General features: G+C 45.0%; 1 protein-coding gene and 1 non-coding gene across 3 annotated transcripts in view; one reads left to right on the forward strand and one right to left on the reverse strand.

Annotated features, from left to right (window-relative positions):
- LOC119973187 (E3 ubiquitin-protein ligase RNF123) overlaps positions 1-27,796 on the reverse strand; it is a 537,603-nt gene that overhangs the window by 246,776 nt on the left and 263,031 nt on the right. For both annotated transcript variants that reach the window (XM_038810837.1, XM_038810836.1), the window contains exons 28-31: positions 19,927-20,001; positions 15,714-15,801; positions 15,146-15,233; positions 5,701-5,785 (exon numbers count right to left, since the gene is read on the reverse strand). In XM_038810837.1, coding sequence (XP_038666765.1) covers positions 5,701-5,785; positions 15,146-15,233; positions 15,714-15,801; positions 19,927-20,001 — 336 coding nt within the window. The remainder of the gene's footprint in view (positions 1-5,700; positions 5,786-15,145; positions 15,234-15,713; positions 15,802-19,926; positions 20,002-27,796) is intronic.
- Positions 4,979-5,051, forward strand: trnak-cuu. The gene has a single exon. It is a non-coding gene; the product is annotated as a tRNA-Lys (tRNA).

A 27,796-nucleotide genomic window follows, 5' to 3' on the forward strand; every position in this document is an offset into this window, starting at 1 on the left:
TCTGGGTAAACTGGAAGGTCTGAAGGTGAATAAATCACCTGGACTGGATGGACTGCTGCCCAGGATTCTGAAGGATTTTGCTGAGGAGATTGTGGAGGCATTGGTGGTGACCTTTCAGGAATCACTGGAGGCAGGGAGGCTCTACACTCTCTGACTCAGCTTGGATATAACGGCAACAGCTTTTGCAATGCACATGCTGGTTTCAGCATCAAGTGACAGATTTCTGGTGATTTGTGCAGCTTCATATATCTGTTAATTTCCAGTATTGCATTGTCTATCTATATATACATATATATATATATATATATATGCAGCAAATTGTCATTCTGTAGTTTCAATCTCATAAACTACACCAGGTTGGTTCAGGGTTACAGTAGTGCGTCTTGATGTGCCGATGTTTCCCACCTCAGCAGATCCACCTCCCCCAGCATACCACCCACCCACCCTCTGCTCCAGCTGATGAGGCTGTTTCTTTACCCTTGCCAGTTTGCAGAAGTGAGTTTGGAATGATTTGAGGGGAGGTAACACACCCTGTAACCCATAGTGGAAAATGGCTAATGTAACACTACTGTTTAAGAAGAGAGGGAGGCAGAAAATGGGTTAGCCTGACTTCAGTCATTGGTAAGATTTTAGAGTCCATTATTAAAGATGAGATTGTGGAATACTTGAGAAGAGCATGATAAAATAGGACAGAGTCAGCACGGCTTTGTCAAGGGAGATCATGACTGCCAAATCTGTTAAGAGTTCTTTGGGGAGGTATCAAGGAAGTTAGACAAAGGAGAACCAGTGGATGCGATCTATTTAGTTTTCCAGAAGGCCTTCGAAAAGGTGTCACATTGGAGGCCATGGTGTTAAGGGTAAAACACTGCCATGCATAGAGGATTGGCTGACTGACAGAAGGCAGAGAGTGGGGGTAAAGAGGTCTTTTTCAGGATGGCTGCCATCTGAAAAAAGTTGTGGTCCCAACACCGATACCTGAGGCACACTACTAGTCGTGATGGGACCACAACTTTTCACAATATACATGAACGATCTAGAAGAAGGAACTGAGGGCACTGTTGCTAAGTTTGCAGATAATTCAAAGATATGCAGAGGGACAGGTAGTATTGAGGAAGCAGGGGGGCTGCAGAAGGGCTTGGATAGGCTAGAAGAGTGGGCAATAAAGTGGCGGATGGAATACAATGTGGAAAAGTGAGAGATTATGCACTTTGTAGGAAGAATGGAGGCATATACTATTTTATAAATGGGAAAAGGCTTAGGAAATCAGAAGCATAAAGGTACTTAGGAGTACTGGTTCAAGATTCTCTTGAGGTTAACGTGCAGGTTCAGTTGGCAGTTAGGAAGGCAAATGCAATGTGAGCAATCATGTAGAGAGGGCTAGAATACAAGATCAGGGATGTAGAGTGGAACGTTAGCACAGTGGTTAGCACTGTTGCTTCACAACGCTGGGGTCCTGGTTTCGATTCCGCTTGGGTCACTGTCTGTGTGAAGTCTGCATGTTCTCCCCGTGTCTGTGAGAGTTTCCTTCGGGTGACCCGGTTTCCTCCCACAAGTCCCAAAAGACCTGCTTGTTAGGTGAATTGGACATTCTGAATTCTCCCTCTGTGTACTCGAACAGGCACCGGAATAATTATAATCTTTATTGTCACATGTAGGCTTACATTAACACTGCAATTAAATTACTTTGTGGCAACTAGGGGCTTTTCACAGTCACTTCATTGCAGTGTTAATGTACGCCTACTTGTGACAATAATAAAGATTATTATTAGAACATAGAACAGTACAGCACAGAACAGGCCCTTCTGCCCTCGATGTTGTGCTGAGCTTTGTAGAAACCAAGATCAAACTATCCCACTCCCTGTCATTCTGGTGTGCTCCATGTGCCTATCCAATAACCCCTTGAAAGTTCCTAAAGTGTCCGACTACACTATCACAGCAGGCAGTCCATTCCACACCTCAACCACTCTCTGAGTAAAGAACCTACCTTGGATATCCCTCCTATATCTCCTACCCTGAACCTTATAGTTATGCCCCCTTGTAACAGCTACAGTCTCTGAACGTCCACTCTATCTATCCCCCTCATCATCTTATAAACCTCTATTAAGTCGCCTCTCATCCTTCTCCGCTCCAAAGAGAAAAGCCCTAGCTCTCTCAACCTTTCCTCATAAGACCTACCCTCCAAATCTCCTTTGCACCCTTTCCAATGCTTTCACATCCCTCCTATAGTGAGGGGACCATAACTGCACACAATACTCCAAATGTGGTCTCACCAGGGACCTGTACAGTTGCAGCATAACCCCACGGCTCTTAAACTCAAGCGCCCTGTTAATAAACGCTATAGGCCTTCTTCACGGCTCTATCCACTTGAGTGGCAACCTTCAGAGATCTGTGGACATGAACGCCAAGAGCTCTATGTTCCTCCACATTCCTCAGAACCCTGCCGTTGACCCTGTAATCCGCATTCAAATTTGTCATACCAAAATGAATCACCTGGCACTTATCAGGGTTAAACTCCTTATTATTTCTGTATAAAGCTCTGGTCAGACCCTATTTGGAGTATTGGGAGCAGTTGTGGGCCCCGTATCTAAGGAAGGATGTGCTGGCCTTGGAAAGGGTCCACAGGAGGTTCACAAGAATGATCCCTGGAATGAAGAGCTTGTTATGTGAGGAGCATTTGAGGACTCTGGGACTGTATTCGTTGACGTTTAGAAGGATGAAGGGGGATCTTATTGAAACTTACAGGATACTGAGAGGCCAAGATGAGTGGACATGGAGAGGATGTTTCCACTAGCCTCAGACTGAAGGGACGATCCATTAAAATTGAGATGAGAAGGAATTTTTTCAGTCGGAGGGTGGTGAATCTGTGGAACACTTTTCCGCAGGAGGCTGTGGAGGCCAAATCACTAAGTGTCTTCTAGAAAGATTTGGATAGATTCTTAATTAATAAGGGGATCAGCGGTTATGGGAGAAGGCAGGAGAATGGGGTTGCGAAACATATCAGCCATGGCTGAATGGTGGAGCAGACTCGATGAGCCGAATGGCCTAATTCTGCTCCTTTGTCTTATCATCTCATAGAGACAGTGGCTGATTACCATGACTTCTGAAGGCTGACTATTTACAAGGGTGTTGGGAGGGACAGTTAGAAACAAAAAAATTGAACTAGCCAAGAATGAGAAAACAGAAGCCAGCTAATTATTTACCTTCTCAGTCCACTTCCTTCCTCAGTAGGCAATGTGGCATAGGCTGCTATGCCAGAAGTGAAGCTCCTGAGTCTCACAAAATGAAGTTCGCCACCACAACACAAAGCAGCATCTTAGGGGATGGAAGGCTGTCACTATTGTTGATGGTCCGTGACACAAGAGTGAAAGAACTTTTATTTATCCAACATCTTTCCTGCCTTTTGGATTTCCCAAAACATTTTGTTACTCATGAATAAAGCTGAAGTGTAGTCACTGTTATTTTGTAGTAAACACAGCAGCTAATTTACGCATAGCAAAGTCCCACTTGTAGCAATGAAATGGATGATTTGATAATCTGTTTCTATGGATGTTAGTTGAAGGATAAATATTGATCCTCCACATATTGTTTGGACTGCAGTTTCTTCGAATAGCATCATGAGATCTTTAACATCCATCTAAGAGGATGAATGTGCTTCTGCCGGGAGTGGGAGATTTTTGAGGTTAACCTGCTCTCACGCTAACTGCTCTCCGAATCAAGTGTTTTCAGATTTGAGACAAACTTTCTCAATTTCACATGTCCAGATTAAGTTCCTCTTTGACTCCTCTCTGGAATTCTCTTGATTTAACGACATAACTTGCCACTGTCCTAAGCAGCGGAGTCATCCTGCGCTCTCGATCACATTACTAATGAGGCTGCTGACCTTTATTATGGATTATTCATTACAGCCTTTAACATTTATTACATTCATTAAAAAAGGCTCTCAAACGTCTCAACGATCAGTAAGCAGGAGAAATAACAGAATCAATATTTCGAGTCCGATATGACTCTTCTTCAGACGCTCTGAAACTGAGGTTCCCGGATAGTACTTTTTCAAAATCACAGTTGAATTATCAGTGCTCATTTACTCCCGGGAGGCTACAACACACAGCAAATATCTTATCTTCTATCATCATAGGAAGAAACAAATGACCAGGAGTTGGACATTCACCGCCTTGAGTTTGTTCTACTACCCACTTCAATCAAGGCATTTTAGTTATGCTTTATACTCAGGATGTTGCAAGATGGAGACTCTGTAACATTTAATCTATCTTTGCAGCAGTGAAGCATTCTCCTAGAGAGAAACCTAATTGCAAAGTAGGGCACACTGCTTAGCAGCTAGGTGGATTGATGTGTGAATTACAACAGGGCATCATAATAGGATAGAGGAAACCATCAGACCAAAGCAGCACGGTAGCATGGTGATTAGCATAAATGCTTCACAGCTCCAGGGTCCCAGGTTCGATTCCCGGCTGGGTCACTGTCTGTGCGGAGTTTGAGTAGGGTGATCATGGCTCGGTACAACATCGAGGGCCGAAGGGCCTGTTCTGTGCTGTTCTATGTTCTAAAGCATTTCCAGTTTTACATTTAACTCTTTTGAGGGACAGTCATAGAATGATAGAAATTTGCAGCACAGAAAAGGCCCTTCGACCCATCGTGTCTGCACCGGTCAAAAACTACCACCTAAGTATTCTAATACCATTTTCCAACACTTGGCCCAAAGCCACTTATGCCGTGGCATCACAAGTGCACATTTAAATGCTTATTAAATCATATGAGGGCCTCTACTTCCACCCTTTCAGGCAGTGAGTTCCAAACTCCCACCATGCTCTGAGTGAAAAAGCTTTTCCTCACATCCCCTGTAAACCTCGTGCCCCTTACCTTAAATCTATTCCCCCTGGTCACTGATCCCTCCACTAAGGGGAAAATTTTCTTCTTGTCTACTCTATCTATATACATCATAATTGTAAACATCTCACCAGCCCGGCTAGCTCAGTCGGTAGAGCATGGGACTCTTAATCCCAGGGTCGTGGCTTCGAGCCCCACGTTGGGCGCTACCATAATTGTATACATCTCAATCATGTCCTCCCTCAGTCTCCAAGTCTATCCAATTTCTCTTCAAGCTAAAACCCTCCAGCCCAGGCAACATCCTGGTAAATATCCTCTTCACCAGTGCGATCACATCCCTGCTATGATATAGATTCTAGTGATTATTAATTACAGTAATCCACGTAATGTTGTTCCATTTTATTTGGCGGCATGATGACACAGTGGTTAGCACTGCTGCCTCACAGCTCCAGGGTCCCGGGTTGAATTCCGGCCTCGGGTGACTGTCTGTGTGGAGTCTGCACTTTCTCCCCGTGTCTGCGTGGGTTTCCTCTGGGTACTCCAGTTTCCTTCCACAGTCCAAAGATGTGCATGTTAGGTGGATTGGCCATGCTAAATTGCCCCTTCGTGTCCAAAAGGTTAGATAGTGTTACTGGGTCACGGGGATAGGGTGGAGACATGGGCTTGGGTAGGGTGCTCTTTCCAAGAGCTGTTGAAGACTCGATGGGCCGAATGGCCCCCATCTGCACTGTAAATTCTATGATTCTATGAATTCTACGAATGAAATTAAACCAATGGGAAAAATTGACGACTAGAGGATTGTCACCAACTATAGGGATAAGCCCCCAGTGACATTATTTACCAGCTGATACTCACTCTGCAGGCTCGGCATGTTGGCATCTTCCGGTTTACTTTTCAGTAAGTGAGGGAGTCGTGTGTACCTGTATCCAAATCCACATCCCTAAAAGTAGAAACAGAATTACACCAAAAGAAAACTCATGTTTCCAGTCACAGGACCCAAACATTCCTTTTTCTTCTGGCACTTCAGGCTTAAGTGCAATATTTAGAGCTGCCAGGACTATAAGCACAACGACAGCTATTCAAACCCCTCTCCATTCCGACAGCAGCCCTGTTGGCAGGTGAGTGAGACTGTGCAGGCGGGCTATTCTTCAAAGAAACTCTGATAACTAATCACCTTCTCTTTTTCAGATTGGCCAAGCACACAGGGAAAGGAAGAGGGAGTTCTCCCAGGACTTTCAAACTGAGTGCGATGTTTGTCCCAGCTTGTGGTTGTTTACCTTCAGTCTGTTCAGTGTGGACTGAGGGATTGCTGGAAATAGGCCTTGTTCTCTCTCACGGACAACTGCCATCAGCTCAGACAGGCAGAAGATTCTCTGCATCACTGCACTACCTACATGATCACTAAATCACACTTTGCCAATGAACCAAAAGCATTCTTTTTTACAAGTTGATAATAAAGATAGCTGGTGAGAGGTCAGGCATAAGGCAAGTGGCTTTTCACAGTAACTTCATTGAAGCCTACTCGTGACAATAAGCGATTTTCATTTTCATTTCATTTTCATGTGTCAGACCAAGCAGTGACAGGACACACACTGAAGAAAGACCTGGGAATGAGTAAAAGGATTTACATTCACCTGCCCACCTTGACAGCCAGGGGTCTGTAATAAGCATCTGAACGCCTTCACACATTATCCTGTTTGAGAGATTCTTTGGCAGGACAGGAATCAAATACACCATTTCAAAATTTTTAACGCCACTTTAGCAATAGCAGTTAAAAATAAATAAGGGAATGAATTTGACAGATTTAAAATCCAATCACATAACGTACTAGTGCTTGTTTGTCAGGATGTCAATTTTTAAAAACGAATTTGACTGAATCTATGCTTCACCAAGAGGTTCAGAGAGGGAGAATAAATCTGACAGGCGTACTTACTCTACAATGTGCTCCATAAACATATCATCTGCTGACCATGGCTGCCACAAATGTGTATCCAATCACAGAAAATTAACTATTAATATATAAATTATTTTATAACCAGCAATATAATGCATTTTATTCACTGATTAATTAAAACTCTTGAAACAGAAAATGGCTTGACCTGGTTGCCAGGGACTCAATGATGCATCAGATTTACAGTCTGTTCATCGCAGGGATGTTGTCACGTACAGTACTGGTTTTACATTAGCCAAAACACTATCCAATTAACAATATGTGTGTTTTAAATGAGTCATGTGTGATGAATCAGGAATCCTCTCAAATCCCTGGTTATAAACAATGTATTTTAAGAGATGTTCATGTAACGTGATCATCGTAAATGAATTACTGCATGTTGAGAGGAAAGACTGTCTGCTGACTTGTCTGAAAGTCGAAGAGGATAAAAATCACAGCTTGGCATGAAAAATGTCACTTCAAAGGCATTATTGCTGAGCAAAGATTTATTTGATTGGAGAGTTACTAGAGAAAACACAAGTTGGTTATTTGATCCTAAATTTAATCGAGTGAGGATAATGGGTTTGGTCCACTGGGCTTGTGACATAAAATGTTAATGAGTTTACGCCCAGCACCCAAAATGAATTCAGAAAATATCACGGTCAGTTTGCTAAGCTTTAATGAATGAAGAAAGACATGCGTTGATTCCTTTCGCCCTGTTCCAAAGTTGAAAAGATACCAAAGGTATCTCCCAGGGTTACGTCTCCAGTTTACACCTCTCACAAACCTTGCATTGTAGGCTATGTGATGTTGGCTTGTAGAGATTCTGTGATGGTGCATCAAGAGCATCATAAGTGAAATTGCGGAGGTTCTGCAGGTGTGCGCTATTTTTAGTGAAGGACATACCAGTGGAACTCAGGTTGGTTGTGAGGATCCGCCTAGATCCTGGAAGATGAGGAGCTGAAATCAATTGTAACTGTGCTTGATGACCTATATGCTGAGTGGACTGTCAAGGAAATTCCTGAAATCTGTCTTTGTTGCATTTGCCATTTAATGTGCTTAGTTCGTAATCAATTTGCATGTTAATTTACGTTGAACTTATGTTGATCTAATAATAATCTAATAGTAATCTTTATTAGTGTCACAAGTAGGCTTACATTAACACCTCAATGAAGTTACTGTGAAAATCCCCTAGTCGCCAGATTCCGGCGCCTGTTCGGGTACATGGAGGGGAAATTCAGAATATCCAAATTACCTAACATCATGTCTTTCGGGACTTGTGGGAGGGAACCGGAGCACCTGGAGGAGACTCATGCAGATGGGGGGAGAACGTGCAGACTCCGCACAGGCAGTGACTCAAGACGGGAATCAAACCTGGTACCCTGGCGCTGTGAAGCAACAGTGATAACCACTGTGCTACCGTGCTGGGTTTGAGTATAAGAGGTTACCCAAGAAAGTATTTTGGAATTGCTTTGCTTGACTCTTGTATAGTAAAATTTAGTTTGTTTTAATCCATGAATTGTGTCTTCATTTCTCCAGTAAATAACTGGGATTTTGAATCTCTTTTTAAAAGAAGTCACTGGATTTGGCCACTATCATAACATAGTTGAAATGGATAATCGTATTCCTGCTCATTAGAATTAATTGAAAGTCAAACCAAATTGATCAGATGGAGCTGCATGGATCCTTGGATGTGTTATTGCCTAGTGACTATCCTACAGGGGTCTTACAAGCAGGAGAAAAGGGGAATGTCCAGGAGAAGAGGCGCAAGAAAAACCGGGAGGAGGAGAAAATGGAATCTTACTGAACAGAAGGGTTCTTAGTGATGTTTTGAATCCTTGGTGAAAGGTGATTTTTAGGGAGAGTATGTGATAAAGCAGAGGTGTAGTGACTGAAAGAGCAGTCTCCTAGTGTAGAATGTGTTTTTGGAGAGGGGGGGGTGAATCCAGCTCTGGGAAATTAATGGTCTTGAAAACGTTGCTGAGCTAAAGTGCTTTTGGGAGAAATAAGAGATCAAGTAGAGATTTGTACACAAGGATCAAAGTCAATGTCCTCAGATAATGAAGGCAGTAGAGCTTGGCAAAAAAACAGGGGAGATGTGAGTGCAGATAAATAAATTATAGTTTATGGTGGGCAAAGAGCCCAGTAACAGCATTCTGCTGAACCTTTAGACCAATCTGCCAGGGATTTGCAGTGAGGGAAAGGTTTGTCCGCAATACATTGAAGGAAAAAGCAGGAGGTTTTTGTGATAGCTGGATATGGGGATACAGCAAGATTGTGCAGAAGTTGCAGAGTTTGACAGCCAGGCACACGTCTTCTACAGTAAGTGGAAAAACATCACACTGTCAGACCATATCATTCAGACTAAAACTCCAAAATGGATTTACAGTAAATTAAACATACATAGAAACAGGTTTTTAAAAAACGTGACACTAAATTTATTTAAAAACCAACGACTTGGGTCAATCCACAAAGCCGAAGAGTATGTTTTCCAGAATGTGTTTTTTGCACAGTTAAATAAACTAAAAGACTGCTCCATATGGTTCTTTTACACAACAGCAGCATTTCCATTCAACAAATGACTTTCACATGCTTTGCATTCAAAAGTAGCAGCATTGTTATAAACAGCAAAGTATCAGAATCAAGAGTAAATTAATGACTGATTCATCAGTCTTGATGATCAACAGCCTGCAGAAGATTCCCGTCTCAAGTGGACTTTTAGCTTTCAAATAAATACTTTTCCTTTGTTAACATGCTGGTGATTATTAATTATTTTTATATCTGAAGGGTGGCTGCCTCGTTACTCTCTGAAGATCTGTTGGTCAGGCCCAGAAATATATATAAATATATAAGGAAATAGAATCTTTATTAGTGTCACAACTAGGCTTACATCAGCACTGCATGAAGTTACTGTGAAAATCCCCTAGTCGCCACATTCCGACACCTATTCAGGTATGCGGAGGGAGAATTCAGAATGCCCAATTCACCTAACAGCACGTCTTTCGGGACTTGTGGGAGGAAAATTGCAGGGAGGTCGGAGAATCCCGCCAATTGTGTTTAGCTTATTAAGATGATATAGTTAATGGGAGGAGCCAGCAGCTGAAGCAGTCAAGTGTTGAGTTTCAACATTCAGTTCAGTTTAGATCTGTCTGTGAACAACCTAGCAGTTTCTGGAGAAACCGTCAGTTAAAGATTTGACTGTGGACAAACCAGCAACTTCTCTCAAAGCAGTTTAGTTAAAACAGAACACAAGTTTCTGAAAAGGCTGGCAGGTTAAACAGATGTTTGACACAGGCAAAAATCTGCAAGCTGATTCCTGAAGGATCTCTCTCTCAAAGCAGTTTATCCAAGACATCCCTTTACAGCAAGTATTCCTGGGTTTGCCAACTGTATTTAAAAGTGGATTTTGACCAAAGATGGGCTTTGCTTGAGTGAAGATAAAAGATAACAGTTCGGATTTAGTGTTCCATTGTTAGTGTTATAGTTAAGCATTGTTTAACTGGTAATTATAATCTATTTTCTCGTATGATGTTAAAGTTATTTTAATCCTGTGTTAGTAGTAAAGCTTGTTTTAATATACCATATTCATATTTGTGCATTGAATCATTCCTGGTTGGAAGTATTCTTTCCTCACAGTTTTACAAATTAAATTAAATATTGGGCTTTTGTCCAGTATCTGTTGGGGTCTGGTCCAGGATTGTAATACATCAATACCATGTTGCCCACATCGCAACAGTGACTGTATCTCAAAAGTAATTCACTGGCTGTGAAGCAAACTAAGATATCCTGAGGGTGTGGAAAGCGCACGCTTCATAAATGTAAATTTATTCTTTATTTAGTTATCACTTTGATAGCCTGGTTAAATATGCTCGACCTAATTGAGTTCTGATTATGAAAAATCACAGAAACGGATGAGGCCAGCATCCCTTGAAGCTAAATTCATAAGGCTAAATTTCAGACCCTCAAAACGAAAAAGCACAGAACTTCTCATTTGAAGTGAGGTGGAATGTTACTTATGATACAGAGATCCTTCGCCTTCCATATCTGTCCACATCTGGCCCACTATTAGCAGCAATGAGACCAGTCACTGTATGGTTCCACTAGGAATCCCCAATAATCAGCACTTAGGCCATTGCTAGATGAAATTAAATGAAAATGAAAATCGCTTATTGTCACGAGTAGGCTTCAATGAAGTTACTGTGAAAAGCCCCTAGTCGCCACATTCCGGCGCCTGTCCGGGGAGGCTGGTACGGGATAACTGAGTCGGGAAAACATTTAGTCTCGGCACAGTATGGTGCACGATGACAGAATAAAAATTTGAATAATTTAAAAATGGTTTGGAAATTAGGAACCGTCAAACAAAAGGAAGGCAATAACCCACCTCATTCTGCCTCTATCATCCAGGTAATGTCAGGATACATTATGAAGCTGATTAATCACTGCAATAAATATCTATTAAAATAGTCTACAATATGGCCAGGCACAAGACAACAAAATGTCAATGTTGAGAAGCTTTGGAAACCATTGGTCCAAAAGTCAACTCTTCTTCCCCAGAATTCTATACCTACCATATCACGTCTCAAATGATTAAGATTTTAAAATGTTACTTTGAATATGCATTTGAATAAGTCAATATTCATGCCCCGAAGGCACGGTGGCACAGTGGTTAGCACTGTTGCCTATGGTGCTGAGGACCTGGGTTCGGTCCCGGCCCTGTGTCACTGTTCATGTGAAGTTTGCACATTCTCCCCGTGTTTGCGTGGGTTTCACCCCCACAACCCAAAAATGTGCAGGGTAGGTGGATTGGCCATGCTAAATTGCCCTTAATTGGAAAAAAATAATTGGGTACTCTAAATTTATATTTAAAAAATATTAATGTCCCGAGAACCAGTTCACTCGCTGAAATAACATTTCTAAAGATTAGTTTAGAATTTAGGTACCACGTCTTACAAGAGTAAATGGGTAACTTCCTTTGTTAGCCAAGGGCTGGAGTATCACAGCAGGATGGTAATGTTGAAACTGCACAACACAAACACTAGTTAAACTGTAGCTGGTGCTGCATATAGTTGTGGTCACCATGTTACAGGACGGGTCTGATCAAACGAGAGAGTGCAAAGAGATAGTGGAGGACGGTGCCAGGACTGAAGAATTGTATCCACGAGTAAAGATTGGATCAGCTGGGTTTGTTTCCTTTGGAATGGAGAATCTTAAAGGTTAGGTTTAATTGAGATGTATAAAATTGAGGGGTCTGGTCAGAATAGATAGGTTGGATGCACTTCCATGTGCAGTGAGTGAAAAAGGGGAAAAATCTGTACAGACTGTATAGTTGATTGTTGGGAACTATGTTTCTCCGCGTGTTTATTGGCTGCAACCTGCTTTGAGACATATTTGTAGTAAAATACATTTTTTTTTAAAAATAGTAATTCAGTGAAATAATTAGAGGAGAGCTGAGATGTCATTTGAAAATGTAGCTTCATCACCCGAAGATGATGGGGTCTGGAACTCATGGTCTAAAAGAATAGTAAAAACAAAAACCCTTACCATGTTTTAGAAAATAGTTGGATTGGTATAATCTACAGAGTTTACACCAAGAATTGGAAGGGGGATTAGAATGAATAGTCCTTTTTCTGCCAATATGAGCATGTTAGGCTTAATGGTCTCCTTCTGCTCAGCATATATTTCTGATGTTTCGAATGGAGGCTGCGTCCTTTGCTTTTATATTCAGGTCAAGATGAAACAACATTATCGTTGACATATCTAGGTCATTTAGAATCCTAAAAATAACAATCGTATCACCTCTATACAGTCTCCTTTCCAGTAAGAGCAAGATCTATTTACATAATTACTCAGATCACTCCATTCCCTCATCGTTCTGGTTGTTCTCTCCTGTTATAACTCCTGTTATAATTGTTATAACTCAGAAAGCCAGATGGTGAAAGATAGAACAATGAAGTCCATTTATGAGTTTTTAATTACAGAGACACATATATGTTGTGGTGTGCACCTTCAGTCTGTTCCTATATACATATTTTTTCATTTAATATTTTCCATTTAATATCCTTACGCAAATCAATGCCCAACTGATATACAATTAACAAAAATATACTTTCTGTACTGTGGTGAACAAAATGGTATACATTATTCCAGCTGCCATCGCACCAATGATGTACAAATTGGCAGGATTCTCTCAATATTCAGGCACTCAAAATGCACCTTTTAATTCACTCCATCAAACTTGCTTTGGAAAGTCCCAACCAAATCCCCATTGGAAACCCCCCCCACCCAACAACTTGACCACCATACTCCCTCACCCTGCTACACTACCCCGTCACCCACCTACCAACCATCCTACCCCCTCACCTGCCACCCTACTCCCTCACCCATCTACCGACCATCCTACCCCGTCACCCTACCTCCCCAACCCGACCCCTTACCCCCTCACCTGCCACCCTACCCCTCATCCATCACCCTAACCCCTCACCTACCCCCTCACCATCTACCTACCACCCTACACCTTACCCACCTACCTAGCACCCTCCCCTCACCTACTTATCTACCACCTTCCCCCTCACCCACAAAACTACCTACCCCTCCCCCTCACCCACCTACCCATCACCCTACCCCCTCACTGTCACCCTACCCACCATCCTACCCAGTCACCTTACACTTCACCCGTTACCCTACACTCAACTGCTATCCTGCCCCTCACTCACCTACCTCCCACCCTACCCCCTCACCTACCTGTCTACCACCCTGCCCCTCACCCACCTTCCACCCTGCCCCCACACCCACATATGTTCCATCTTACCTCCCAGTCACCTACCTTACACCAAACACGTCACACACGTACCAACCATCCTACCCCCTAACCTTCCACCCTACCCCCTCAAACATACCCCCTCACCCACCTACCCCCACCTACCTATCACCCTTCCCCCTCATCTACCTACCTACCATCATGCCCCCTCACCCACCTACCCTCAACCCTGCCCCCTCACCCACCTATCTCCATCCTACCCCCTTACCTGCCTTCCTGCCCACTGTAGCATCAGTCACGCTCCTCCTCACCAACCTATCTTCCACCCTACCCCTACACCCACCCACTTACCACTCTACCCCTTCACCCTTTACCCTACCACCTCAGCTGCCATCCTATCACTCACCCACCTATCTCCCATTCTACACCCTCAACCACCTACTTTCCATCCTACCCCCTCACCCTCCTACCTAACAACTACCCCCTCATCCACCTACCTACCATCTTACCCCCTCACCCACCTACTTACCATCCCACCCCTTACCCACCTAAGTAATATCCTACCCCCTCACCCACCTACTTACCACCCTACCCCCTTACCCACCTAACTAGCATCCTACCCCCTCACCTACCTACCACCCAACTCCCTCACCCACCTACCTACTGCCGAACCACCTCACCCACCTACCTACCACCCAACACCCGTATCTATCTACCACCCGAGCCTCCCACCCATCTACCACCCTAGCCCCCCATCCACCTACCTACCGCCGAACCCCCTTACTCATCTACCTACCACCGAATCTCCTGATCTATCTACCGATCCTCCTCACCCACCTACCTACTACCACCCTGTCCTCACCCGCATCTACTTGCCACCCAATCCCCCTTACCTTCACTCTGTAGCTTCTCAAATTACCTTTGGGATTTTGCCAGTATGTGGCAGGGAGTGCCGCAAAAAGGAGGCATGGCTTCCCAAACACTCCTGCACCGCGAGGGAAGGACTCCAGGAGCAGTTGTGCTCTGTATTTCTCAGGAGGCTCAGTTCGCAATGCGGATGAAAAATGTGGAGTTCCGGTGCAAGGTAAGTAAAAGGGAGCAGAGTGGCAATCACAGTAATTGTCACTCCTCAGAAGATTTACCCAATGATTTTCATTGCTTCTATTTACTGATAATTAGGAACCTAGATCTCTCTTTCCAAGTACATTGCTTTCTTTCCATTTGAGTAATTATTCAGGAATTTCTGCCCCAGGCAAAGCACCCCATATTGGTGTACAATGAATTAATCTGCTATTTGTCTGTCCAATGTCCAAGAATATTGAAAGCTTTTTTCACCTTTTTCCTGTTCATCTTTAGTTCCACTCCCTTCTTTAGCTTACTGCAAATTTAGCTGCTGAGTTTGTCACTTCGAGCTCCAAATAATTTCATTTTTTTTAAAAACTAGATAAGCATGCAGGGGCTGTGAAATATTTATAACTGAAACGCTCTCCTGTAATGCTTCCATTTAAAAGGACATTTGCAAATATGCGCCCTATCTGACATGAACAGCAATGGAAGAAGGAAAATTGTTAAGTGCTTTAAGCATTGTTTTTAAATGTAAGAGGTAAACATACCCTCCAGAGTCGCACAAGGATCCAGTTGGTCTGGGCCCATGGTCGCTGTTCATATGGAGCCAAGAGATTCTTCATCATGGCCACACGTCTGTAAAAGCACAGGCACAAGATTCCATTACTCAAGGGAATCAATACTTATTTGCAGCTTGTCAGTTGTGTCAGTAGAAGTGTTGAGTGCAGTAATCATATATGCGAGAAGATGAAAGGCTGAGCAGATAGTCTTGGAAATGTTGATAAAATGGCAGTGTTGCTGGTTCAATGCTTTCAACTGTCAACAATAAATACCTCAGGAGGAACCATACCACATGGAACAAGCAACAAGATGATATTTTGGCATGGTGGCGATATTCAACAAAAAACCTGAGGGGTAAACTAATAGATATCTTCAAAAATTATGAATAGTTTTGATAAGAATCAAGAATAAAAACTCAGCAAAAAAATCTAATGGTGGCTTAATAAAGAAATTCAGGTGTGATGAAGGCAGAAACTGGTACATATATTGTATCTTATATCTGTTGCAGTAAGTTTATCAAAGGCCTGGGTTAAGGTATACGTTGTTTGGACTTACTGTTCCTCTGGGATACGCTCCACAGCTCGGAGGGAGTTAGGGTAGCAGACATAGCTGGCAAGAGCCTGCATCAGAGAATCCTTAATATCTGGGAAGAGAGAGTGAATCAAGCCAACGGTTTTATTGTCATGAAGTCCATCAGGCTGAGAAATTTTATATTTTCCACTTCTGCCATAAACAAGCTGCTCAGGAACAGGCACAGAAACATTGTTCCATCGTGCATTCACACATTAGGCATGGTGCTGGCTACATGCAGGATAAACTTTCATGAACTAAATAAATATGCCACAGCACAAAGGTACTAGAGCACTTCTTTATTGCCACATTAATTTTTACACTGATTACAGCAACCTTTGGCTTTCTCAGTTAAAATGCCATTTCATACTGCAACCAACACCGAATTGTATTTCTATTAATTCTTTAATGTAATAAAACACCCAAGATACTTATTGTCAGTAACGATAAGAATGTGTGGTATTAGTTCAGGGTCAGGCCAGAACCTATCTCCTCGGACGTGGGAGGGGTGGAGATGCAGGGTTTACATAACAGCTCAAGTGTCAATATTCAGCCACATCATACTGGCCCTCTGACTGTGGTGTAACTGCAACCTTTGTGACAAAGGGGCTTAGTTACAGGAATTCTTGCACACCTAAAAAGGAATCTGATCACCCAAGTTTGTTTCACACAGGGCAGGTGAACTGAAGGAGGCTACTTTAATCAAATTATTCTGGATTGAATTGATATAATTGATAGGGAAAGGCCTCACAGAGTGAGGCAATGTGTTATCAGTCAGTTCCATCTAACTGAATACAGAACTTTTAACAGTTTGCAGTAACCAGCGCAATCTGTTCACTAAACATCAATGCTTTGTTTTGTTGAATGACTGATTGTTGAAGGCAGTGCAGCCATTAGCATGGTAACACCTTGAGACATTACGGCTACTTGATGGACCAGGTGATCTTTCTTTCCCATATTTTTTAAAGCATTGTCAGTTTCTTCAAGCTGTCTCATGCGCAACTGGGAATCCGGACAGGTTTCACGTCCCTAATCGTCTGAAGTTCAGCTTTAGAAAATTGGGCCCCAGAAGCAAACATGCTAAGATTCAGCTCCAAAAGCTCCCAATTGTGCCTGAAGCTGAATTTGGATGCTGACCCTATCTTCTCATTTCAAAACCCCAAAAGATGTAGCCTTAAAAAGGTGTAAATAATCCTTGAAAGGAGGCCCAATCCATCTCCATCCATCACCAGCTTCCTGCACCTGGCCGAACTTGTTCTTACATTCAACTCCATTCACTTCCTCCAATTAAAAGGGTTGTTATGGGTCTCAGCAGTATCTATCTTTTGGTGGGATAGGTATAACATTTCTTAATCCAGTCCTATTCAGGGCTGGGATCCCCAATTCTCTTTTTACAGTACATTGATGATCGGTGTCACCTCCTGGGACATTGCATTGACCATATTTCCAGCTCCCACTCTTCCCTCACCTTCACCTGGTCCATCTCTGGATTTTCCCTTCCCAGACATCTGTCTCCAATTGTAGGGACAAGCTATCAGCTAATACAGTAGTCCCCCATTATACCGCACTCCGCAATACCGCGGTTCGCGATATACGGCGGGGGGCGCTTATGGACCCCAACTGTCAGCTTCCCTCTCCGGACCAAAGTGAGCCGGCCGCTGAAATTGACACTGCCGGCTGCTCCTCTCTCACTGAGATTCAGTGAGAGAGGAGCAGCTCACACAGCGTCCAGAAGTGGATAGTGCAGAGCTACAGCTGGTACCTCCATAGTGGTTGAGGTAGGGTGGGGGTGGGGGGGAGGGGGAGGGGGTGGCGGTGTGGAGAAAGGCCTGAACTGCAGGGGTTTGGGACCGAGGAGAGATGCAACACCCCCCTGCCACTTGTTCCCAAACCACCAAGTTGACAGCCCTGACACCTAAAACTGAATCCCAGCCTTGCCTTTGAAACTGACATGCAGCGCAGGGTGCAAGCACGTGCGGCAGATGAGGTGCAGACAGCAAGACCTTGTAAGTTCCTGGTAAGTTTCTGTGGGTTGTTTTAATTAGACCCACGATGGGGGTTTTAAATTTATTAAAAAATCTATGCATGCACTTCCCATTGTGAGTCTACGGGGGTCTGACCTCTCCCCCCGCCCCCCGTAGACTCACAATGGGGAGCGCATGCATAGATTTTTAATAAATTTTAAACCCCCATCATGGATATCCGCGGCTCGGATGCAACGCGGGTGGCTGTCTTGGACCCCAACACCCGTGTTATAAAGGGGGACTACTGTATTCACTTTCAGCCTAAAGACGCCCTCAGCTACCTTGGGTAATCTTCCTCACACTTTTGTTTCCAGTGGGGACTCTATCCCATTCTCCCAGCTCCTCCCATCTCCGTCACCTCTGTTCTGATGACACAATCTTCCAAACGTGTGTGTCTGAAATGTCTTCCTTTTTTCAACTAAGAATTCCCCTCCATCGTGTTCAATCTATTTCAAGCGCTTCTCTTCTCATCCCATCCCTCCCAGAATCACAAGAGGGTTCTCCTTGTCCTCACCTTCCACGCCACCCTCTTATTTAACTGACCATCCTCTGCCATTTTTGACAGCTCTATCATGAAGCAATTACCAAACATTGCTCCCCTACCCATCCTTTTCAGTATTCCAAAGGGACCATTCCCCCCCCCCCCCCCACAAGACACCTTAATGTATTTCTCAGTCACCTCCTTCACTACAGCACTTTTCCATGCAAATGCAGTCGTTCACTTCCTCCCTTCTCACCGCTCAAGGTCCCAAGCACTGCTTCCAGTTGGAACAGTAATTTACTTGTACTTCTTTCCATTTACTTTATTGCGTTCACCACTCAAGATGTGGCCTCTTCTACATGGGGGAGATCAAAAACAAGCTGGGTGACTGTTTCATGGAACACCTTGTTCAGTCCGCTAGCATGACCCTGAGCTTCCTGTCATTTATCATTTTAATTCTTCGCCTTGCTGCGTCTGACATCATTTTGGACGGTGTCTCCTCCACAAGGTGAATGTTGTTCTCTGCCTCACCTTGTTGACTGAATGACAGGCAAGTCAGCTAAAAACTGCTGTTGTTCTGGCAGTCTCATAATTCTCCGGAACTCTCCTCTTCACAGGTGGTGGAAGAAGTCTTTGAATATTTTTAAGGCAGTCCTTGATTAACAAGGGAGTGTAATGGGTAGGCAGGAATGTGGAGTTGAAGTTACAATCAGATCAGCCGCAGCAGCACGGTGGCACAGTAGTTAGCACTGTTGCTCCACAGCGCCAGGGTCCCAGGATTGATTCCCGGCTTGAGTCACTGTCTGTGTGGAGTCTGCACGTTCTCCCAGAGTCTGCATGGGTTTCCTCCAGGTGCTCCAGTTTCCTCGCACAAGTCTCGAAAGACATGCTGTTAGGTAAATTGGACATTCTGAACTCTCCCTCCATGTACTCGAACAGGCGTCAGAATGTGGCGACCAGGGGCTTTTCACAGTAACTTCATTGCTGTGCTAATGTAAGCCTACTTGTGACACTAATTATTATTATGGATTATTAAATGGCAGTGCTGACAGGAGGGGCCAAGTGGCCTACGCTTACTCCTCACGTATGTATGTGAATATTTCATTTAATCTCTCTTGCCCCCCAGCCTTGTTTTTTTCTCCCTGCCACTTCCCCACCTTCCACTGACTCAAAGCCTATTACACTTCTGCCTTTCCTTTGAAGAAAAGTCATGTCTATCCATAAACTCTGCCTCTCTCTCCACAGATGTTGCTTGACCTGCTGAGTCTTTCTCACACATTCTGCTTTTATTTCAGGTTTCCAGCATCTGCAGCATTTGACTTTTAAATAATTATGTGTTTATGAAGGTGATGAATATTCATGCTGGGGAAATGGAGCACTTTCAATGACAGACACTTCCTCCCAGGACAATACTACAGAGGTGGAGCAAGGCCCTCTCAGCGTTTCCCTGACCCTGTGCCTTCATGCCAAACTCAGAGGAGTGCTCCCCAATGACCGGTGATATTTTCCTCATCCCGTGATCTGCAAGTTGATGGATGAATTATTCCCAAACTATTATCAATTTAGTGTTGTGTGTCAAGTTGGAGGTGTGTAGGCTGCAAACAGTTAGCTTGCACAGGTTGCTTGTACTTTGTCGTGGAAATGCCCGTTCCTAAAGGACTGATGCATATCCTGTCGTAGAACAAGAACTTACCCGTTCCTACAATTCTCGAGTCAGCAAAGTGTTTAGCAAGGATGGCAGCCAATCGACTGAGCGTCTCCTGATACCCTGTGGAGAGAGATATTGATTACATAAAGTCCTGTTGCAATTAGAAGCATCCAGTTAATGTACACAACACCAGTGGTGAAATACAACTAAAAACAGATCCAATCATAATGTTCAATACGAGCAGTTTTTGCATTTTCACCAACACATTGTCGACATGATATTGCAGTCTTTTGATACCAGCATTTTTCTTTTGAAAATGTCTCTTGCCCCATTGTGGATTTGGACCAACCTAACTTGTACAATGCAATTGACATGGTGACCATTGAAACCTGTCCCCAGGCACATCAAACAGCCACCTCATCTGCCGGGAGGAAGGTTGTTCTTCCCATGGAGCAAGTTCCTTTGGAGGGAGGGAGGGAGAGGAGGTGAGAATATAGCAAGAACAGCAGGAAGCTCAAGGAATGAAAAGTGAGCAAGCTAAGAGAGCACTGCAAGAACACGGGTAGACCAAGAGCACAGCAGGGATAGAAGGAGCAGGGATACTGAGCGGAGAGAGCGTGAAGACTGGGCGGAGAGCGTGAATACAGGACAGAGAGCGTGAATACTGGACGGAGAGCGTGAATACTGGGCGGAGAGCGTGAATACTGGGCGGAGAGCGTGAATACTGGGCTGAGAGCGTGAATACTGGGCGGAGAGCGTGAATACAGGGCTGAGAGCGTGAATACTGGGCGGAGAGCGTGTATACTGGGCTGATAGCGTGAATACTGGGCTGAGAGCGTGAATACTGGGCTGAGAGCGTGAATACTGGGCTGAGAGCGTGAATACTGGGCTGAGAGCGTGAATACAGGGCGGAGAGCGTGAATACAGGGCTGAGAGCGTGAATACTGGGCGGAGAGCGTGTATACTGGGCTGAGAGCGTGAATACTGGGCTGAGAGCGTGAATACTGGGCTGAGAGCGTGAATACTGGGCTGAGAGCGTGAATACTGGGCGGAGAGCGTGAATACTGGACGGAGAGCGTGAATACTGGGCTGAGAGCGTGTATACTGGGCTGAGAGCGTGAATACTGGGCTGAGAGCGTGAATACTGGGCGGAGAGCGTGAATACTGGGCTGAGAGCGTGAATGCAGGGCGGAGAGCGTGTATACTGGGCTGAGAGCGTGTATACTGGGCTGAGAGCGTGAATACTGGGCTGAGAGCGTGAATACTGGGCGGAGAGCGTGAATACTGGACGGAGAGCGTGTATACTGGACGGAGAGCGTGTATACTGGGCTGAGAGCGTGTATACTGGGCTGAGAGCGTGAATACAGGGCAGAGAGCGTGAATACAGGACGGAGAGCGTGAAAACTGGGCGGAGAGCGTGAATACTGGGCGGAGAGCGTGAATACTGGACGGAGAGCGTGTATACTGGACGGAGAGCGTGTATACTGGGCTGAGAGCGTGAATACAGGACAGAGAGCGTGAATACTGGACAGAGCATGAATACTGGACAGAGCGTGAATGCAGGGCGGAGAGCGTGAATACTGGACAGAGACCGTGAATACTGGACAGAGAGCGTGAATACTGGACAGAGAGCGTGAATACTGGGCGGAGAGCGTGAATACAGGGCGGAGAGCGTGAAGACTGGGCGGAGAGCGTGAATACAGGACAGAGAGCGTGAATACTGGACAGAGAGCGTGAATACTGGACAGAGAGCGTGAATACTGGACAGAGCGTGAATACTGGACAGAGCGTGAATATTGGACAGAGCGTGAATGCAGGGCGGAGAGCGTGAATACTGGACAGAGACCGTGAATACTGGACAGAGAGCGTGAATACAGGACGGAGAGCGTGAAAACTGGGCGGAGAGCGTGAATACTGGGCGGAGAGCGTGAATACTGGGCAGAGAGCGTGAATACAGGGCGGAGAAGGTAAAGCGGTGCTTCCAGGGGTCGTGGGAGTGGAATACTCCACAGTAGTAAAAGTCCCACCATGCACCACACTACGTGGATGTGAGGTTGGAGATGGGGCGGACCCAGTGCCCCCATGGAGGTGGATACACCCTTCCACGCCGTCGAGGCATTCTGCAGGAGACAGTCACAGGCCATCGCTGGGTATGTATCATGCAACCAGAATGGGGAAGTCTCACCCTCCACATTCTAGGAGGCACTGAAGGCAGTGATAAGGGGGGAAATAATTACATATGAGGTACACAGGGGCAGGAAGGAGAGGGTGACTAGGCAAGGGCTAATCGGCTCTATATTGGAGCTGCACCGGCAGTAATCCATAGTCTGAACTGCTGGCAAAGAGGAAAAAATTAAAAATGGAGTTTGATCTGCTCTCCACTGGGAAAGCAGTACACCAACTCCACTAGACACGGGAGACCTTCTATGAACATGGAGACAAGGCAAGCCGCCTGCTGGCTCACCAGCTGAGAAAACAGGCAGCCACATGGGAAATAGCACAGATGAAAGATAGAAACGGCAAACCAGCCACGGCCCCAGGCAAGATAAACGAGACCTTCACGGCCTACGACCCGAGGCTGTACACCTCCGAACGCCGGAGGGGGACTCGAAGATGAGAATTTCTCGATGGACTGGATAAAGCAGTCGTGGGAGAGAAAAGAAAACAAGGACTGGAAGCACCAGCTTCACACCGGCAGGTAATGTTCAATGACTCGATATCGAGGGGGGCCCTGCCACCGATGCTGGCACAGGCCTTGATATCACTGATTACGCAAAAAGGCAAAGACCCGACAAGAGTGCGGGTCATACAGATCCATCTCACTCCTAAACACTGAAGCCAAAGTCATAGCGAAGGCCCCGGCTAGAAGTCTGGAGAGCTACGTTGAAGTTCAGACTGTCTTTGACAAGGGCAAAGAACTAACAGCGAACATCAGATGCCTGCTGAGCGTGATCATGACCCCACCCAAGTAGGGGGTGCCAGAAGTTATCATCTCCCTGGACTTCAACAGTCACATGAACTAGAACAGTTTGGATTTGGGCCAGGAATAACCATGTCTGAAACTACTGCACAGCGCTCCCATGGCGAGCATACAGACAAACATCACCAGCACTTTTGGCTGCACAAAGGCACGTGGCAGGGATGTGGCTGCTAGTTGCCATGGCGAATGAGCCACTGGCCATCGCACTCAGATCAACAAAGGGATGGAGAGTCATCCAGAGAGGAGACAGAGAGCACAAAGTCTCACTCCATAATGATGACCTGTTCCTCCATGACTCAAACCCACTGGCCAGCATTGGAGGAATAATGGATTTCCTTAGGGATTCGGAGCCATCTTAGGTTATAAATGTAACACAAGCAGAGAAAAATATCAAAGTATTCCCGTGTATCCACAGGGGGCGGGAGCGGGAGAAAACCAGAGCTGGGAAACTTGCTGTTCAAGCTGGCCCAAACCAAATTCCTATACTTGGGGATTCAAGTAGGCCACAACTGGACACATCCACAATGGAACCTGTCGAGCCTGATGGAGGAGGTAAAGAGGGACCTGCAGAGGTTAGGATTAGGCCACTCACCCTGGCGGGAAGAGTGCAGATGATCAAGATAAACGTGCTGCCCAGATTCCTCTCCACTGGGAAAGCAGTACACCAACTCCACTAGACACGGAAGACCTTCTATGAACATGGAGACAAGGCAAGCCGCAAGGCAAGGCAATTCAGACCCATTCCAATCTTCATCTCCAAGGCCTTCTTGACTAAGTTTGACAAATTAATCATGCCGCTTGTGAGTGTGTGGGGGGGTTGGGGGCACTGGGCAGCCACCACAGAGAGAGTATGGGGATGGGTCAATAAGCCGGGAGTGGAATGGGTAAAAATGGAGGAAAGCTCCTGTATGGGGACGTTCCTCTGGGCACTGACCATGCCCCCCCCCCCCCCCCCCCCCCCACCTCCCCGCCCCCCCAGCCAAGTACTCAAAAAACCCAGTGGTAGTGGCCACACTTAAAGCATGGAATCAATTCAGGCACGGATTGGTAGCAATGTCCGCCATGGTCCCCATCTGCAATAACCATACATTCCCCCCGCAACATTGGACGCCTCCTTTAAAAGCCCCTCATGATAAAGTACAGCATTCTTGATTACTTGCTGCACCTGCATGCTAACCTTTATGACTCATGCACATGAACACCTAGGTCCCTCTGCACCTCGTCATTCTGCAGTTGTTCACCATTTAACTAATACTCTGTTTTTTTAATTCTTCTTCCCCATTTTCCCACATTATATTCCCATCTGCCAGGGTTTTGTCCACTCAGTCAACCTATCCACCTGCAACTCCGTTTGTCTTCTTCACAACATACTTTCCTACCTATCTTTGTGCTTTCTGTAAATTTAGCTACCTTGCCTTCACTCCCCTCATCCAAGTCTATGATGTGAATTGTGAAAGTAGAGGCCCCAGCACAAACCCCTGCAGGACTCCACTCATCACATCCTGTCAATCAGACGAAGACCCATTTATGCCTATTCTTGATTTTCTGCCAGCCAGGCAACCTGCAATACAGGCCAATATATTAACCTCTACATCATGAGCTTTTAGTTTTTGCAACCACATTTGATATGGCATCTTATCAAATGCTTTCTGGAAATCCAAGTAAAGTAGGTGTACAGGCCCCCCTCTATCCACAACACTTCTTGTTTCTTCAAAGCACTCTAATGAATTGATTAAACAAGATTTCCCTTTTATAAAACCATGATCATCAGTAAACTGATGAAAGGGGTCATCAGCAGTGTTATCAAGCAGAATTTGCTTTTCAATAACCTACTCACCGACAGTCAGTTTGGTTTCCACCAGGGCCACTCAGCTCTTGACCTCATTACAATCTTGTTTCAAACATTAATAAGTGAGCTGGACGCCAAACTGGAAGCGAGAGGCAGTGTGGCATCAAGGAGGCTTAACAAAACTGGGGTCAATGGTAATCAGTGGGGAGACTCCACTGGTTAGAGTCATATCTGGCACAAAGGAAGATAGTAAGATTGTTGGAGGTCAATCATCTCAGTTCCAGGACAGCATTGCAGGGGTTCCGCAGGATAGTGTCCTCAGCCCAACCATCTTCAGCTGCTTCATCAATTTCTTTCCTCCTATCATAAGATCAGAAGTGGATGTTGGCTGATGATTGCACAATGTCCAGCACCATTCAGGACCCCTCAGATACTGAAGCAGTCAATGTCCAAATGCAGCAAGGTAATGTCCAGGCTTGGGCTGATAAGTGGCAAATAACATTCATGCCACACAAGTGCCAGGCAACGACCATTTCCAAAAAGAGACAATCAAACCATGGTCACTTAAAATTCAACGCCATTACCATCACTGAATCCCCCACTATCAGCATCCTGCTTTGACCAGAAACTGAACTGGACTAGCCTTTTAAATACTGTGGCTAGAAGAGCAGGTCAAAGGCTAGGAATCCTTCGGCAAGTAACTCACCTCTTGACTCCCAAAGCCTGTCCACCATCTACAAGACACAAGCCAGGAGTGTGATGGAATCCTCTACACTTGCCTGGATAAGTGCAGCTCCAACAACATTGAAAAGGCTCAACAGCATCCAGGACAAAGCAGTCCACCCGACTGGCAAGTCTTCCACAGACATTCACTCCCTCCACCACAGACTGCAAGCACTGCAGGAACTCACCAAGGCTCCTTCGGCAACATCTCCAAACCTGCGATCACTACCATCTAAAACAGTGTTTTTCAAACGTTTTTTCCCCGGGACCCACTTTTATGAGCTGGCCAACTTCGAAATCCACACAGGCCAACCTTCGCGACACACCATTTTCACTTGCCTTTGAAGCAACAGGTCAGCCTTCTTGGTCCTCACGATCTCAATTGCTTTGTCATTCAATATTACATTTCTGCTAAAGATTGCAGCTGATGATTTAAGTTCTCGCTACATCCTTTGAAAAAAATCACGAGGTTTGTCCTCGAACTTGCCATGCTTAGTCTCCAAATGCCTTTGAAACTTCATTTGTCAGTACTTCCCTCCATATAACACTATCAGCATCCTAATTTGCATTGGCACAATTAAAAAAGCCATATCTCAAGAAATCAGCTTTACACTGATTTGTTCCCAATTTCAGTTTGTTCTTTATTAAAATAATCCCTCTTCAGTTTTTCACAGTCCTGTTGCCTCACTTGCTTGCAGCTAGAAAATGGAGGAATATCTCCTCCGTGATTTTAAGCCAAAAGTATGGACGTACAGGGCTCGTGATTCTGTATACGTGTCGGGTGTGTGGTCTGCTCTCTGCTGCTGCTTCTGGCTGGAAGAACGCAACACTCAATTTAAAAGCCGATCGCTCCGTGACCCTCCTGTGGCCACCTAAAATGGCATTCCGCAGAGGATGCTGGGAGAATTGGCCAAGTTAGAGGACAAGCAGGCTGCAGCTCAAATAAGCACTTAAGAAATAAACTGCAGCTCAAACTCTACAACACACAGGAAAAAGGTTATCTCCAGGCCATCCCAGGAACAATAGAACTGCCTTGTCAATCACACTTGTTTACCAGACACAGCAGCACCTAAACTCTTTATTTGGAAGGGCCTACCTGCCCCCAACACTTGCAAGCATGGTCACTGAGTGCCCAGCCTAAAATCGATGTGGCAGCCCCTGATTGGACTTGATCGATCAGGGTGATTGAACCCTGATCAGTTGATTGACAATGACCCAGAGACTGGCCACCAAAGGACACAAAATCCAAGCAGGTTAAAAGGTGCTGCACCACCTTAGAATCTCTTTCTGTGCAGCAGCAACCAACAACGGTGACCCTTCACCGGCCAAAGAGGAAGACCATCCACAACACCAGCAGAAGGAAGACCAGAGCCAAGGGCAAGGAAGACCAACAACCAACCATCGAGGACTGCAAAACTGCGGGTCACAGGTAAAGGCCATATCTGCCCGGTACTTGCCAGACACTTGAAATGAAGTTAAAGTCTTGTGCGAACTAGCTTTGTAGTTTAACTTTTGTGTGTGTGTGTGTGTGTGTGTGTGTGCGTGTGGTTGATTAATAGTAACAATTGTGTGATAGTGAGTAAATATTGAGTTATTGTATGAAACAGACTTGTAGTCATTTATCCACCGTATATGGGTTCAGACACACTGTGGTTTAGACACAACACTCCCGCCACCTGCCTGTGACTCATCCATGGGCCGTGACCTGCAATTTGAAAAACCCTGATCTAGAAGGACAAGAAAGCAGAAAGTTCAAAGATGAGCAGGTTAGGTGGATTGATCATGATAAATTGTCCCTTAGTGTGGGGATGTGCAGGTTAGGTTACGGGTTACAGGTATAGGGTGGAGTGGATTGGTGCAGATGGGCCAAATGGCCTCCTTCTGCACTGTAGGAATTCTATGATTCTACGTGGAAACACCACCGTCACCAAGCCACTCACCATCCTGACTTGGAAAAATATCACATTTCCTTTACTGCTGTTGGGTCAAAATCTTGGATCTCCCTCCCTAACAGTAAAGTGGGTGTCCTACTCCACACGGACTGCAATGGTACAAGAAGGCGGCTCTCCACCACCTTCTCAAGGGCAATTAGAGATAGGCAATAAATGCCATCCTAGCCGGCGATGCTCTCATCCCCAAAATTGAATTTTTTTACATTCAAAACTATGAGGGTTCCAGACAATACAGATAGGTAGAAATGTCGAGAAATTAGGACGCTCATATAAGGTGAATGGTTAAAAAAAACTAATGGTCACATGAGGAAAAATAGTCTTGTATGCAGTATGTCATTAGGATCTGGAATACACCACCTGTGACTACGACGGAGGCATAGTCCATCACACCTTTCAAAATGGGATTTGGATAAGCACCTGAAGAAAAACGGTGCAAGGCTACTGGGAAAGATTTAGAAATGGAACTAACTG

This window comes from Scyliorhinus canicula, chromosome 11, assembly GCF_902713615.1.
Source record: "Scyliorhinus canicula chromosome 11, sScyCan1.1, whole genome shotgun sequence".
In the NCBI taxonomy this organism is placed as follows: Eukaryota; Metazoa; Chordata; class Chondrichthyes; order Carcharhiniformes; family Scyliorhinidae; genus Scyliorhinus; species Scyliorhinus canicula.